The sequence below is a fragment of the Danio rerio genome, chromosome 11 (genome assembly GCF_052040795.2).
Source record: "Danio rerio strain M-AB ecotype USA chromosome 11, GRCz13ab, whole genome shotgun sequence".
Classification (NCBI taxonomy): domain Eukaryota; kingdom Metazoa; phylum Chordata; class Actinopteri; order Cypriniformes; family Danionidae; genus Danio; species Danio rerio.
In genome coordinates, this window is record NC_141031.1 from 32,024,833 (window position 1) to 32,039,512 (window position 14,680).

The following is a 14,680-nucleotide window of genomic DNA, read 5'->3' on the forward strand; positions in this document are numbered from 1 at the left end:
ATTGATTCACCTTCAACTACCATGCAGGCACAGGACATCATACTGACCTTGTACCCTAACATTTTAGGGAAGTAGAATTTTTTTTTGCAAATGAAAAATGTCAGAACCCAAAATCAAGCTGACACCAGTTTCCAATGTCCAATGCAAAATTAACCAAATATCAACGTCTAATCATGTAACACCTTGACATTGTGTGGATGTTATAACTATGACATCTATTAGACATGGGATTTAGGTCACTTTACAACACAACCTAAAATCATCCAAATATCAACGTAATTTGACGTCATTATTAGACATCAAATTAACGTCCTTAGACGCTGGCTGGACATTGAATTTTGGTTACCTGACGTCAAATCTAACCTAATTTTAACATCTTATGATGTTGTGTGCCTGCTAGGTAGTTAAACCTGATAGAGTTTTTTTCAACCCAGGCTCATTCTGAAAATGTCGCCTCGCGGACGTTTCTGAAGACCACGAAATACGTCCCAGGAGGTACGTATTTGTGCAGTTTTTATTTTCACGAATTCACGAGAGGCTGTTGTGCACGTTTTTTCGCATCACGAATGTCTCTTGCTAGCACTGTTTGAGCCTGTGCGTTCTCGCGTAAACCCACAAGAGGCTGCTGTCGAACGACCATCCATCCAACTGGCTGAATGATTGACTGGGTGACCGTCCAATTGGCCGACCCACCCTCCTCCTCCATCCCCAAACTTACAAATTGACCCGCCCACCCGCTTACTTCCCTAAACCCAACCAACAATTTACAAAAAAAAGTAAGTGGTCAGCCGGCAAGCGCGGAGGGGAACGGCGTCACACCGCACCGTATCGTTCGCTGAAAAAGATTAAATGCAGCCATACGTATATCCAGCTACATAATTTGCGGTCTCCAGAAACATCCACAGGACTAAGTTTTCAGAATGAGCCTGGGTTGGTTTTTTTCTTCTGTTCAGAGCAAAAGAAGATTTTTTGAATAATGTTGAAAACCGGCGCCAGTAGCTATGTTTCCATCCAAAGATGTGATTTAAATGTATGCGCAAAACTGGAACATCACAAAAAAGATGTGTGAATAAAGCAGCGTTTCCATCCAAGTAGTCAAAGAGCACAAAATCATCACCTCCTGATTAACTGGCTCCAAATATCAAAAATAAAAATGGAATTTGCTGTGGTAGGAGAAGCTACTTAAATCTTTTCTTTATTTAATAATTTACTTGTGCCTCAGAAAACAGTTTGCCTAGACGTAATGAATGTGTGGTGGCGTTTAAAGGCGTCAGATGCAGACCACAGATGCTCTTGACAGTTCTGGAGGTAATTAATAATATAATAAGACTAATACTGAAATAGTTAAGGCATTTTAGAATGACCAAAACAACATTTTAGATGTTATACTATGCAGTCAGCATGCTGATTTATCAATTCACACATTCACACATTCACACACTTTTTTCAAGAGTTCACACTTAGCTCATGATTTATACATAGCTTGTTTGGCATGCTGTCCCGGGAGAGAGCCCTGAGCTTAAGGGATCCTCGAGCCCAGGGCTCCCCCCCTTTTGCAGGGCGAGTGGAGATTGAGCTCAGGTCTATCTCAAACTCCCCAGCTGCTGAGGCCAAGGCGAACTTCCTGAGAGTAAGACATTATTAAAAAGGTTTAGGCTTATTTTATCTATAATATAGAGCACATTTGGATGGTGGGAGGAAACCGGGGAACCCGGGGGAAACCCACGCGGACACAGGGAGAACATGCAAACTCCACACAGAAATACCAGATGGCTCAGCGAGGACTCAACACCATTGGTATTCTTGCTGTGAGACACAGTGCTAGTCACTGGGCCACCGCGCCGCCCATTCTGGATAAAGGAGGAAGAAGGGGAGGAGGGGGGTTTCTTCCAGACGAAGATAGTTGTAGAAAGGAAATGAGGATATATATAGTGATTTGGGATCCTTTGATTGGAGGATCATAATTAGCTAATGTGGACCACTTGGGTCAATCATGAGCACATGCTCCTCTCGAAATTAGTTTAAAATTAAACTTCACTTATCATCATATGATCTCTTATAACAAAATCACTTGACTTTTTCATGCGCATGCTGGAATTTGTTCAGTAAAAGTGTTTCCATCGTAGTTCATGCGTATCTTTATTATCAAATATATCAAAATCTGAATAAAAATAGGTGGATGGAAATGTAGCTACTGACTTCCATTGTACTTTTTTCTCCTACTATGGGTTTCAGTGGCTACTGGTTTCCATCAATCTTCAAAGTAACTTATTTTGAAGAAACTCAGGTTTGCTAAAACTTGACGGTAAGTAAATGATAAGTATTAATTTCTTCATCTATTAATGCTCTAATCCCAGTCCAAAACATGCCTGCTGTCAAGAACAACAGTCATTACTTTTCAAGGCTGCAGTGTTCTACACCAGACATGACCAAAAGTCACCCTGAGAACAAGAAATGTTGAGACTTTTTCTTTGCTTGCTGTCACCAAACTGTGCAATGGACAGTGACAAGCTCCAGTCGTGTGTCGAGAGCTTCCGCTGAGTACAGCGATTTGCAGCCTTGACCAAGACGGCGAGTTTATATCAACACCGATGACAGGCCCTCTGTGATCTTGACAGAGAAAAGGAAATCAGATTTACACATCCTGTCCAACATAATCCAAATGTGTTGAAGGCTCCGATGCATTTGACCTGCTCGAACCCTGCAGATGAACAAGTGACAGATTAGGGGCAAAGCTATTCGAGGGGAAGAGGGGAAAAAAACACAAAAGGGCTCTTAATTAATTACACTGATCCTTGGGGCAGAGGAAGAGGAGGTTAAGCTATCAGCAACTAATAGCAAAGCCTGGATAAAGCCTGCTGGATTTAACTGTAAGTCGAGTCGGGGTTTTAAAATGCAGCTCAATGGACTGTATATGTGTTTGTATTTGCTTGCAGGATATATTGCAGCATAGGAGAGAAAGTGTCGCAGCAGTCCAGCGGAGATGTGAAGGAAAAAGCTTTTAATCCATGCTGTGGCGTCTGTTCTTCACAGGCGAGGAGGAAGATGAAATGCAGAACCCACAGAGGGATCGAAAGGAAGCATGAGAGGAGAAAAAAACAAGTCTTATATATATGCACAGAAAAAGATTGCGAAAGGCATAACCCTCTATGATTTTATAGGAGAAAAATAGAGAAAACAAAAGTTGAATCAACACAAGGCCGCCGTGTAAGGGGAAGGGCACCTTTCTCCGAGACATTTCTGATCTATATTTCATGTGCTTTCTGTCTTGGTCACATGTATTGAGCACCGGCTTGAGATGTAAGCTTTATCTTTTCTTTTTTTCTCTCTCTCTCTCTTTCTATTTTCCGCTTCTTGCTGTAACAGCTTCACGTCGTTGGTGCCATATATCAGTCGCTCTCCAAACGGTGCTATAAATAGACTCTATCCACACATTGACTATCGTAAGAGGTGTCACAGTGCCATCTCGTCAGTAGTCAGCAGTCAATCACTGAGTTCTGGAGCCATCATATTCGTTATGGACTTACACTGTTCACTCTCAGGCATCAGTATACCAGCATCAGCAATGATGGATTCTAGACGGGAAACAAAACCAGTATGTCCAGACCATGTCAGAGCTCAGAGAACTCTATTTAGAAGATAGCAACACACTACACACACTATACTATAAATATTGAAACGAACAGTGGTTTCTTTTCTCAGATATTTATTGTGCTTATAAATGTTCTTTTATAATAGGCCTTGTTTTTGTCAACACAGGTCAATGTAAACCAATAAAGAGTAAAGAAACCAACATTTGGTCATTTTTGGGCGAATAACCCGGATTTTCAATCCCAAAAATTAAAAACATTTGCTACTCAGACCAGTTGTCACTAAAAGACTTCTAATAGACATCTAAATGTAGACAGTTTGCCAAAAACAGGGCTAAATTTGGGCTGTCAGTGAAAATCTAATAGACATCCTTGCGTAGACAGCTTGCCTAAAACAAGGCTAAACTTGGATGTCAGTAAAAATCTAAAAGACATCTAAGAATAGCCCAAAACTAGACTAGTCATCAAAAAAACAAAACAAAACAGATTAGACAGACTTTATATGTGTAATTTCTCTTTATAAGTCATTCATTTCTATTTATTTGACGACTGCTCTAGTTTGGCCTATTCTTAGATGTCCATTAGATTTTCACTGACAGCCCAAATTTAGCCTTGTTCTAACCAAGACGACCATGTTTAGATGTCTATTAGACATCTTTTTAAAAACAAAAAATACTTACTGGGAATACTTAGAAATAAGATTTAATCTGCATTTTTGTTTTTGTTTTTAAAAGATGTCTAATAGATAGTCTAAACATAGTCGTCTTGGTTAGAACAAGGCTAAATTTGGGCTGTCAGTAAAAATCTAATAGATGTCTAAGAATAGGCCAAAATTAGACTAGTCATCAAATAAACAGAACTAAATGACACATATAAAGTCTGTCTAATCTGTTTATTTAATGTTTAGCCCTGATGACTATGTATAGATGTCACTTAGACCAGTGGTTCCCAACAGGTGGTCCCGGTCCACAAGGGGGCCTCAGCGAGCTCTGTGGGGGGGGATGCTGTGGGGGGGGTTTTGTCATATTTTAAACATTTCTTAGCATTGGACAATTAGGAGAACGATCACGTTGCCTTCATTTTATCCCCTAGCTCAGTGGTTCTCAACCACTGGGCGATGGATTGGTACTGGTCCATGGATTAATTGGTACTGGGCCACACAAGAAATCATTAATTATTTCAGTTTTATTTATTTTAATAATTATCTGAGTTTGAACAATCTTTTAATCGAAAATACTTTTTTTAATGAAAAATGACCGTATTCTCTCTCAAATTTAACCCACAAGTAGCAAAATGAGTAAGAAACAGATGTCTTTGAAAAGTTTTTTTGCTAAGGGGAAAAGGAAAGACCCACAAACTGCAAGGTATGGATTCGCAACCCATTTGCCAACAAATTAGGTGAATCCCCCATCTCTGTGCAAGTGATGGAGATAGCAAATGATGACGTCCTTTTAGGGGTCGTTCACATATCGCGTCTATTCTAGAGTTTGCACAACTTTGTTGTTTGCAATGGAGGTGCGCAGCTTTCGTGCACAAATGGCATGATGCGCTCGCGCCAATAAATCCCACGACGTGCACCGCGAGTGACATGACAAGAATTGACCGATCAGCTTCAGCTTGTATGGAATATTCACATTTCGGTAAGACTAATTTTCTCAGACAAACACAGAACACCCAAACACTGCAGTGCTTTGTATTTTCTCTATATAAAACTTGTATCAGTGTGACAGCAATGTTTTGTCAGCTTGTCATCCTCTGAGAGAACGGTTGATGGTCGTCTAGCTAACCTACAAAACACTGAAACACTTTATATTTTACATTAGGCTATTAGCATAAACATATCTAGATATAGTAATAATAAACACACTGTTTGCTTGAAAACAAAACTTTTTGTCATCCTTACTGCAAGTATAGGAGTGATAATGCCATTAAATGTGGAGGGGGCCCATACTATATTTTCCAGGGGAAAAGGGGGTCTCAGGCAAAAAGGGTTGGGAACCACTACATTAGACATCTATGAGATATCTTTTAACAACAAAAAATGCTTGCTGGGAATGCAGAAATATATGATAATAATTTTAATTTGAAATGAGAAATTTGAAATCAGTCTGTTTTAGTAATATAATCTTTTTACTCAAACCCGCACCTAATATATTCAGTAATCCAGAGGATTTCCAAGTTCTTTGCTAATGATTGCTTAATTAGACAGACTATATGACAATGTATTTAAAACAACACAAAGTTACTCCACCAAAAATAATAAATGTTGCAAACTGTTTGCAAATGTATTTATGCTTCGAAATCACAACACAGCCAGAAAATTGGAGGAATCAGCATGCAAACAAGCCACGTACGGTGGTTTGTGCTTAAGATCAGTGATGCGTTAAGCTTACTGCTTGAAGCCTGAAAGCTGCTTTAAAACCTTGAGTGGCTATTGACAATCAAAACACAACCATGAGTCACTAACATAGCATTAAAACTGCAAAAACCTCAGAACTAAGTTGCGCTGGTCGCATAAGCACACAAGTTAAAGAAGGGCTGAGTTTCATTAGAAATGCTTACAGTATGTTGGTACAAACTACTGTATGAGCACCATGACAGTGAGACCATACTTTCTATGTACAGTTGAAGTGAGAATTATTAGCCCCCTTTGAATTTTCTTCTTCTTTTTTAAAGTATTTTCCAAATAATGTTTAACCGAGCAAGGACATTTTCACAGTATGCCTGATCATATTTTTTTCTTCTAGAGAAAGTCTTATTTGTTTTATTTCTGCAAGAATAAAAGCAATTAAAAAAATTTTTAAACACCATTTTAGGGTTATAATTACTAGCCCCTGTTAGCTATATTTTTCTTGACTGTCTACAGAACAAACCACTGTTATACAAGAACTTGCCCAATTACCCTAACCTGCCTAGTTAACCTAATTAACCTAGTTAAGCCTTTAAATGTCACTTTAAGCTGTATAGAAGTCTCAAAAATATCTAGTAAAAAATTATTTATTGTCATCATGGCAAAGATAAAATAAATCCATTATTAGAAATGAGTTATTAAAACTATTATCTTTAGAAATTTGTTGAAAAAATCTGCTCTTCATTTAACAGAAATTGGGAGAAAAAAATAAACAAGCAGTCAAATAATTCAGGGAGGTTAATAATTCTGACTTCAACTGTATATAGTAAAACATGTATTTCATATATGCAATAACAACAAACTAGTCAGATTACATAAACCTGGCCAACAATTTGAATAAACACAATTTATGGTTATTACTAGACCAAAAAAAATTCAAATAAAATTTAGAAATGAAAAAGATTCTAGCTAACACTGGTTTTGATTAAAATTTTGCAAAAAAAAAAAAAAACTGTCACATCAGGCTTTTATAAGTGTCATATCAGTGTAACATATTATTTGTATCACTAAGGTTATCATAGTTGTGAGCAGATTTGCAGTTCTATAGCCAGCACTGTTCGGTAAGATTCATGCTTCCATGAACCTAACACAGAACTCGTTATTTCCTCTCCAATGGACTACTTTTCAATGTAGATGTGCTTGATGTGTGTGACCATCTTTTGAAGCACCGTGCATGTGAGTGGCACATTTTAGCATCAACAAATTGAAAGATTTTCAACTTTCACACACAACGCAGCTCTTCACTGTCAGGTTCAAAAGCAGTGAACAAATGAGAAGAGCTTAGAAATGGGGCAACCATTGAGCTTCATGTTTTGAATAGAAAGTTGGTAAAACAACTGTTTTATTTACTGTTATATCATTATAGCTTTGTCCGGATATCATGAGCTCCATGATGTATCTTCAAGTACTATTTTTAATTAGTCTGTTATTGTCAATGTTACATCAAGCAATTTGACAAGTGTATCTCGCTGGCTTCCTGAGTCTTGCATTTTTAGAAGCAAAGACGCATTCTGTGTTAACGAGCCCTTAAACTTTTGGACAACTCAGATGTGATTCCCATGATTATAGTCATTGTGATCAGTGTTTGGAAAGCTACCAAGCAGACCACCTCCAATCATTTTCGAAAACTGATATCAAATCAGATCAAGAGGGATCACAATTATGTCCTGTTTTGGATAAAATGGGGAATTACAAGAAAAGAAGACACGTTTGCAGTCCTGTATGAAATAAGATTTCATACATCAATGCATGAGAGAGACAAAAAAAACTTAATTTTCCCTCTTTTCCTGTATTAATCCCAAAAAAAGGAAACAGCCAAACCTGATACCTTCAAAAAAAAAAAAAAAGGAAAGAAAAAATCCTTTTTCCAGCTTGTCTTCCCACACTTCAAAGTACCTGGTTTGGAGTCTCCACGGTACTGAAACACTCAAATAAAAGTCATCTTCTCTCCATCCTAATGCTTCATCGGGAAACAGATTTGGTTTTTTTTGCTTCCCACGATGCGTCTTTATGCTTCTCACTACTTCTAGCACAGAAGCTTCAACAGCTGAAGCAGATTTTTAGCAGAGGATTTTTAGCGTTTTAAGGGATAGTCAAGCTTCCGTAGCATCCATGTGAAGGCTACCAAGTTGGAAAACTCCATTAAACCAAACTTTAAATCTTAGGGAACACACAATCCTGTATTACACTCTGAACTTTCTACAACTGAACTTTGCAGTTTATAGCCAATATTGCAAGCCCTTATGTTATTTAAAAACTAAACTATTTAACAACAAACAAGTTATTTTGATCCATCTTATTGTAGATTAAATTGAATAAATATTTTAATCTATCCATTCTGCATATGAATGTCAAAAAGTGCCAACAAAATGAAGGATCCAAACATAAAGATTAATAATCTGACTGGCTAAGATGAAATATTGTTTATAAATGGAGATTTAAAAAAGTCATATGCAACCAAACAGCGTGCTAGTTCACTTCGTATTGCATTTCAGGAACAATGGGTGCATGTTTGTGTGGTATTACAGGATTTTCGCACGGCTCAGAAGTAGGTCAGATATTGCCTGGTGGACTGGTTAGGGGTTGGACAAAGAGACCCCACTGATCCGCGTCAGAAGTGAAAGACCTGATAACCGTTATCTCCTCCGCCTAACAAGTCCACCCACCAGGCTTTTACAAAAACAGCAGGACTGTGTGTGTGCAGATCAGTTGTTCATGGTGCGAAGTTACAGATCTTCTATTTTATTACTGGAGATGAGAGAGTCCCCCAACGGCTTTTCTCTTTTGATCTTGGTCTTCAAGTGCCCCCTTTCTAATCCCTGCACCAATGAATGTTCTGCCAACCGCATCAGCTGCCAAACCCCAAAAGTAAGATGTTTTTGGAAGCCTTGGCATTGGCCAGCACAGTGGTAGTGGCAGATGAAGAGTAGGCTGGTTAAATGCTGACAGTGAGGCTAAAGCGCCTCTGCCAGGAAGACTTAAAGTCACTCACATGAAATCCATCCCTCCTCCTCAAGACCAACCACTTTTTTTAAACAAAAAGACCAAGATATCTATCCATAACAAAAGCAAATTATATATTACAAAATGCCATTCATTTACAGTATGTCTGATTAGGGCAACCCAGGCTTATTCTGAGAACGTACCTCTACATACATTTCTGGAGACCGACAAATATGTCCCTGGATTTTTGCGAATCCACCAGAGGTCACTGTGTACGCTTTTTCAATTTTTTCTCATAAGTGCCATTTGCACCAGCTGTTCATGTGTAAATGCATCAGAGGCCGCTGTCGAATGACTGACTGACTGAATGACTGACTGACCGATTGACTGACCCACCCTCTCCCTTACCTAAACCCAACCAACAGTATTTTAAAAAGCACAGATTCACCTGCCCACCCACTTCCGTACTCCCAACCGATAAATTTAAAAAGCAATTGAGAAAAAGAAAAGCCCATGTCTGATTGTTACAGCGTTTCACCGCATCTCACCCTGTTATTCACTTGTTTATTTTATTTTTTTAGCTTCTGTTTTTTTCTTACCCACTTTCTTAAACCATTCCTAACCGTACTTAAACCCTGTCATTGTGGTCATCTCCTCTCTGCGTCTCAAGTCCACCAACATAAATGGAGAGCTAACTGGACAAATTGGTAAAAGCCGGAGAGCCCTCTATATGGAGGTTAGCGGTCAGCTGGTAAGCGTGAAAAGGAATAGCCATACATACTTCTGGCTACATAATTCTCGATCTCCAGAAATGTATATAGGGCTACATTTTCAGAATGAACCAATGCTGGTTTATGGGCATATGTTCCCCCCCAAACTGAGCATAACTAAAAAAAAAAAAAAAATGAAACTATGCTACATTTTGCATTCGTACTAATATAATGAAATCTTAAAAGGTCAAGTAAATTAAATAAACATAAAAAATTCATGCATTATTATTTTTTAATTACTTTCATGACCTTTACAAAGGCTGGAAATCACACATTTACAAAAACAATGCCACATATATTCAGTCAAAAATGCTTTTTAAAGTGGCACTTTCACACCAGTTATTTCAAATAATCTTGTCACAATACACACACACACACACACACACACACACACACACACACACACGCACACACGCACACACACAGTTGAAGTCAGAATTATAAGCCCCCCTTTGAGTTTTTATTTTTATTTTTATTATTTCCCAAATTATGTTTAACGGAGCAAAGGAATTTTCACAGTATGTCTAATAATTTTCAGTATAATAATCGGTTATTCATTTTTTTAAACACCATTTTAAGGACAAAATTGTTAGCCCCTTTAAAAAACTACCATCGTTATACAATAACTTGCCTAATTACCCTAACCTGCCTAGTTAACCTAATTAACGTAGTAAAGCCTTTAAATGTCACTTTAAGCTGTATAGAAGTGTCTTTAACTGTGTGTGTGTGTGTGTGTATGTGTGTGTGTGTGTGTGTGTATATTTATATATACCCCATAACTGCGTTACAAAAAAACTATACACAAACCTTTTAAGCTTTTATCAATCTTCATGAATTTTTCATGCCTGGAAAGTACACCTTTAAATGTACAGGAACTTACAGCATAAAGCAATTTGCCTCAACCGACATAACAGTTCTTGTTAAAGGTGACTAAAACACTGCAGCAGATTTTTACAAAGCATTAGCCCCCAAGAGTTTGAGCCTAGAAAAAAAACTTAACACAATATAACAAGAAAAAAAAAACTCTTGAGCAGCTGTGCAAAGCAATGATGTGGAAAAAGTATACCGTCGATCTGTTAGTCAGAGCTCCAAGCTGTTGCAGAAAACGCATGATCAAGCCATTTCACCAACAGTCTTGACTTCCCATCTATTGGGCTGCAATAAGCCTAACTTAATGCAGCCTGACTGATTTATTCTCAGGTGTCCCAAAGTCATTAACGTAATTGCTTGATCATTTTATAACATCCTCAATTGGTGACTGTAGTGCTTTGGCACCTAAACTTTACCCTATTCAGGGCTAAGTCTCCAAACTTCGTTAGCTCTTAAAATCTAGCCCGAAATATCATCTTCCAGACATTTAAATTGATTTCATTCCTTTTTGACTGACTCTGAAGCCATTTTAGTCTGTCTCTTACCCGAGTTCACCATTTGATATATGAGGAGCTTGCTGCTCTTAACAGCTCCTATTGATCCGCAAGCTCCCTCTCCTACTAGTGTGACTGGAAAGCTTTCATGTCACCTTGTAATTCCACAATCCTGGCAATGTTCCCGTAGGATCATCCCGTGGTCAGAATCTGTCTGAGCTTCTTTATTTGGGATATTAATTGCATTGATTAAAAATAAAATGAGTGCAGGTTATGTAGCAGAGCCTAAAGCCTCATGCACACCAGGAAATGTATCACTCTTCCTTTTTGCAAATGTATTTAAAACATTCATGCCTATAGCAATTTTAAATACCAGCTGAGTGAGCGTCCAAAATCACTCTCTGCCATTAGACGCTACCGTATACAAGGTGGCACTGTGCAACTTGCTTGTTGGACAGAAGTCACAATTATGCTCAAGTCCACCACTGTTCGGTACGGGTCCTATGACAACATTGTTGTGGAGACTGTTGCAAAAAAGTGAAGTTTGGTGTGGGTTTGGGGGGGCTTAACAGAGCCCCTGCGCGTAGCTATGGTTGCTAAGCCATGATTGGTGGGTGCCTGTTTTAGGGTGTGGCTTAGTGAAGGGTCAATTGGACCAGCAATAAACAAACCAAGCAAACTGAACTACTGTATAAGTACAAACATAGCCTTAAATTATGTTGTAGAAAAGAACATTTAAACTTATTTTTCACTTTAACAACTATTTCTTAATAGTTTTTGGATCGCAAAACAACCATTTTTGTTATTGGAAGTTTCTCACCTTCCATTCCGGGGCTTTAGAGGTGAAAACAGGCATGCGGCAGGCCAGCAGTGGACACCAAAATGGAGCTTTTGTCTTGCCATCATCCTCTGCAAAGAACCAACCTGGTGTGTTTTCGTCTCCTGCAAGAAATTAGGTTATATTCGGCTTAGTTTCTTATTCATTCATTCTACCGCAGCAAATCATGCGGCGCGACATCACATGGTACATATATCTAATTATACAAACTGAAGTATGGCACTAGTTAAGACGTTCGAGGCTTCCGGTGCTCACTCTCTGAAGATATTTTCAGTATTGCAGACTAATGAGCCTTCGTAAGCCTCAGTCCTGCAGCAGGTGTCCGTCTCAGCATGTGAAGCAGCAACCTCCAGGTTTCAATTAATGAAGTCTAAATTCTGGAGGCGTGAGCCACCTAGGTCTTCCTTCACAGCCACTTTGACAGGTGTTTACATTTGCCAAACACAATACGTGCCTGCCAGCAACCCCTTTCTATTAAAGAAACTCAGTAATTACCTATCATGGTCATCTTACGCTTGCATAAAAAATGTCGTGTTTTTCTGGTCCCCTGCGTCTTTGAGAGTGCATCAGCTCAAAATTAGCCAGAGAAACCATGAAAACAGGCTACAAACAGAAGCAGTCAGATCGGACTCGGCTCATTTGTTTTCACTGTGTGAAAGGTACGTGGCGTGGTTTGATGGCCGATGTACCATAGCGGTATCAACACGCAAGTCAGAGCGGGAGACTTAAGGGCCAATTAGTTTGAGTTTATGGCTTGCTGTTTCTCAAGGGCTTCAGGAGGATTTCTTTCAAATTTTATTGAAGACGTGCAAATGGCCGGAGCACCAGATATCTGTGTGCTTTGTGGTCAATACTTTTTTAAGGGGAGTTTATACTTTGGTTTTACTTTCATTGTCTTGCCTTTGATGGTGGACCAGACTAAAATCAATGGCACTCTTCAGAAAGTCGGACATTGAAAATTCTACCAATAAATTTAATCAATAATTACAGAAAGACTGGATATATTTTTAAGATAATTGCACAGACCTTGCAGTAATCCCCTCTCAGTACTCTTAAGTCCAGAAAAGAAAAAAATAAAATCTCAAAGTTTTATACAATGTTGATCCCACTACTGTGATAAACCCATGCATTATTTATACAGGTATTAAAAAAGTAATTTCATTTTTCGAAGGCCAAACGGAAAACCAGTAATCATTAACATATTTTAGAGAGAATTAAAGGAGTACTTTGCTAATAAAAAACAAGATTTTTTCCATGTCTTTTACAACAGGGTGCTCAAGCAATTACGATCACTACAAACATAATGGGCCCTATCATACACCCGGGCAATTTGTGGCTATTTTCAGACCAGCGGAACTCTAATTTTCACATTTTGCACCATGTTGCTTAAATAGCAAATCTATTTGCACCACTTTGTGGTCTCATGGGTGTGCCAGTGAAAAAAGAAGTATGGTAAGGCGCATTGTTGGTATGTGGCTATTTTAAGGAACTTAAATAAACTGAGCCATAGACCAAATAAAACTTGGTCCAGTGCAAAGAGTGTTATTTATGTGCCTATGCAGGTCCCAAATGCTCACATATTGCCTAATACACATAGGATGTACAGTACAGCAATACATATATTTTCATTAAATATGAAAACAAAAAAGGGGGGGGGGTTTATCTTTTTTTTTTTTTTACTTTATTCATGACAATTTGCATTTAATGTAGTTATTATTGTAAGTATTATTTATTACATGGAGATTTATATTTGTTTCAATACAAAACAGTTTAGATAGATTTGTCCACCTGTTGGGAATTGGAGATGTAAGAATAGGATGTGTTTTTGTATATGTTTTTGACCAAACTTTTTTATTATTGTTCATTTATTTAATTGCTGGAAATTAGAACTGAATTTAGAAATAGTTTTGAAACAAATATTTGCGCTTATCAAATGAAACTAAATATGTAGGCTAATGGATATTGAGAATAAATATTTAGTCTTGAGTAGAGTGCGTACAACACTGTTTCCTTATCCACAAAAGGCAAGGAGTAATGTAAACAGTTAAAGTAAAAAGAAATTAAAGAGGCCGAATTGAGGAGGCTCGTTCTTTATCCTAGCGCTGCAGATGTTCTTTTTAACTGTTTTCTCGCTGGTGAAGCATTCAGTTTTTTTCACTTTTAAAGTCTGCCATATAAATAGTAAATACACCATGGCGTGACACAACTGACTCTTAAAAGGAATGGGAGATGAGACACTGACGTTAACTCATTAAGAGAATAAGCACAACCTCGACCATGTGCCAAGGAGCAGAGTGTATTTTTCTGTCCTTAAAATAACAAAAGTGGATTCAGACATGCCCTTATTACTTTTGTGCCATGCGTTTTAGACTTTGCGCATAGATCGTTGAAATAGAGTCCTATATTTCTGCATTATCTGTATTTTATTAACAAGATAATAAGACAATGATATTCAATATTGAACTGAAATCACGTTTACATTGTGATTGCACATGTACATTGCTTACTATATTAGAGGATTTTCAAAAAAGCAGAACCAACTGCAAATTCATGAATGTTAAATATATCGTAACAATATTTTTGACAGACAGACAGACAGACAGAAAGACAGACAGAACTTTTTTTCAGACAGAATGATTATGCATACAGGTGTGTTCCTATTCCTAACTATAAAGTTAAGTTTTCACAATATGGAAAAACACTGTATACAAACAATGTATCAAACTAGTTCACCAAATAATATTTAAAATGCAGACAGTATTTCC

The 14,680-nt window shown here is 37.9% G+C and overlaps 1 protein-coding gene across 2 annotated transcripts in view; it reads right to left on the reverse strand.

Annotated features, from left to right (window-relative positions):
• arhgef10la (Rho guanine nucleotide exchange factor 10 like a) overlaps window positions 1–14,680 on the reverse strand; it is a 236,506-nt gene that overhangs the window by 72,010 nt on the left and 149,816 nt on the right. The window contains exons 20-21 of one of the 2 annotated variants that reach the window (XM_087273829.1): window positions 10,486–12,019; window positions 8,719–10,163 (exon numbers count right to left, since the gene is read on the reverse strand). In XM_087273829.1, the coding sequence (XP_087129955.1) occupies window positions 11,880–12,019 (140 nt within the window). In that variant the 3' untranslated portion in view covers window positions 8,719–10,163; window positions 10,486–11,879. Of the gene's footprint in view, window positions 1–8,718; window positions 10,164–10,485; window positions 12,020–14,680 lie in introns of those variants that run through there. The other variant, XM_087273828.1, reaches the window with a different exon arrangement.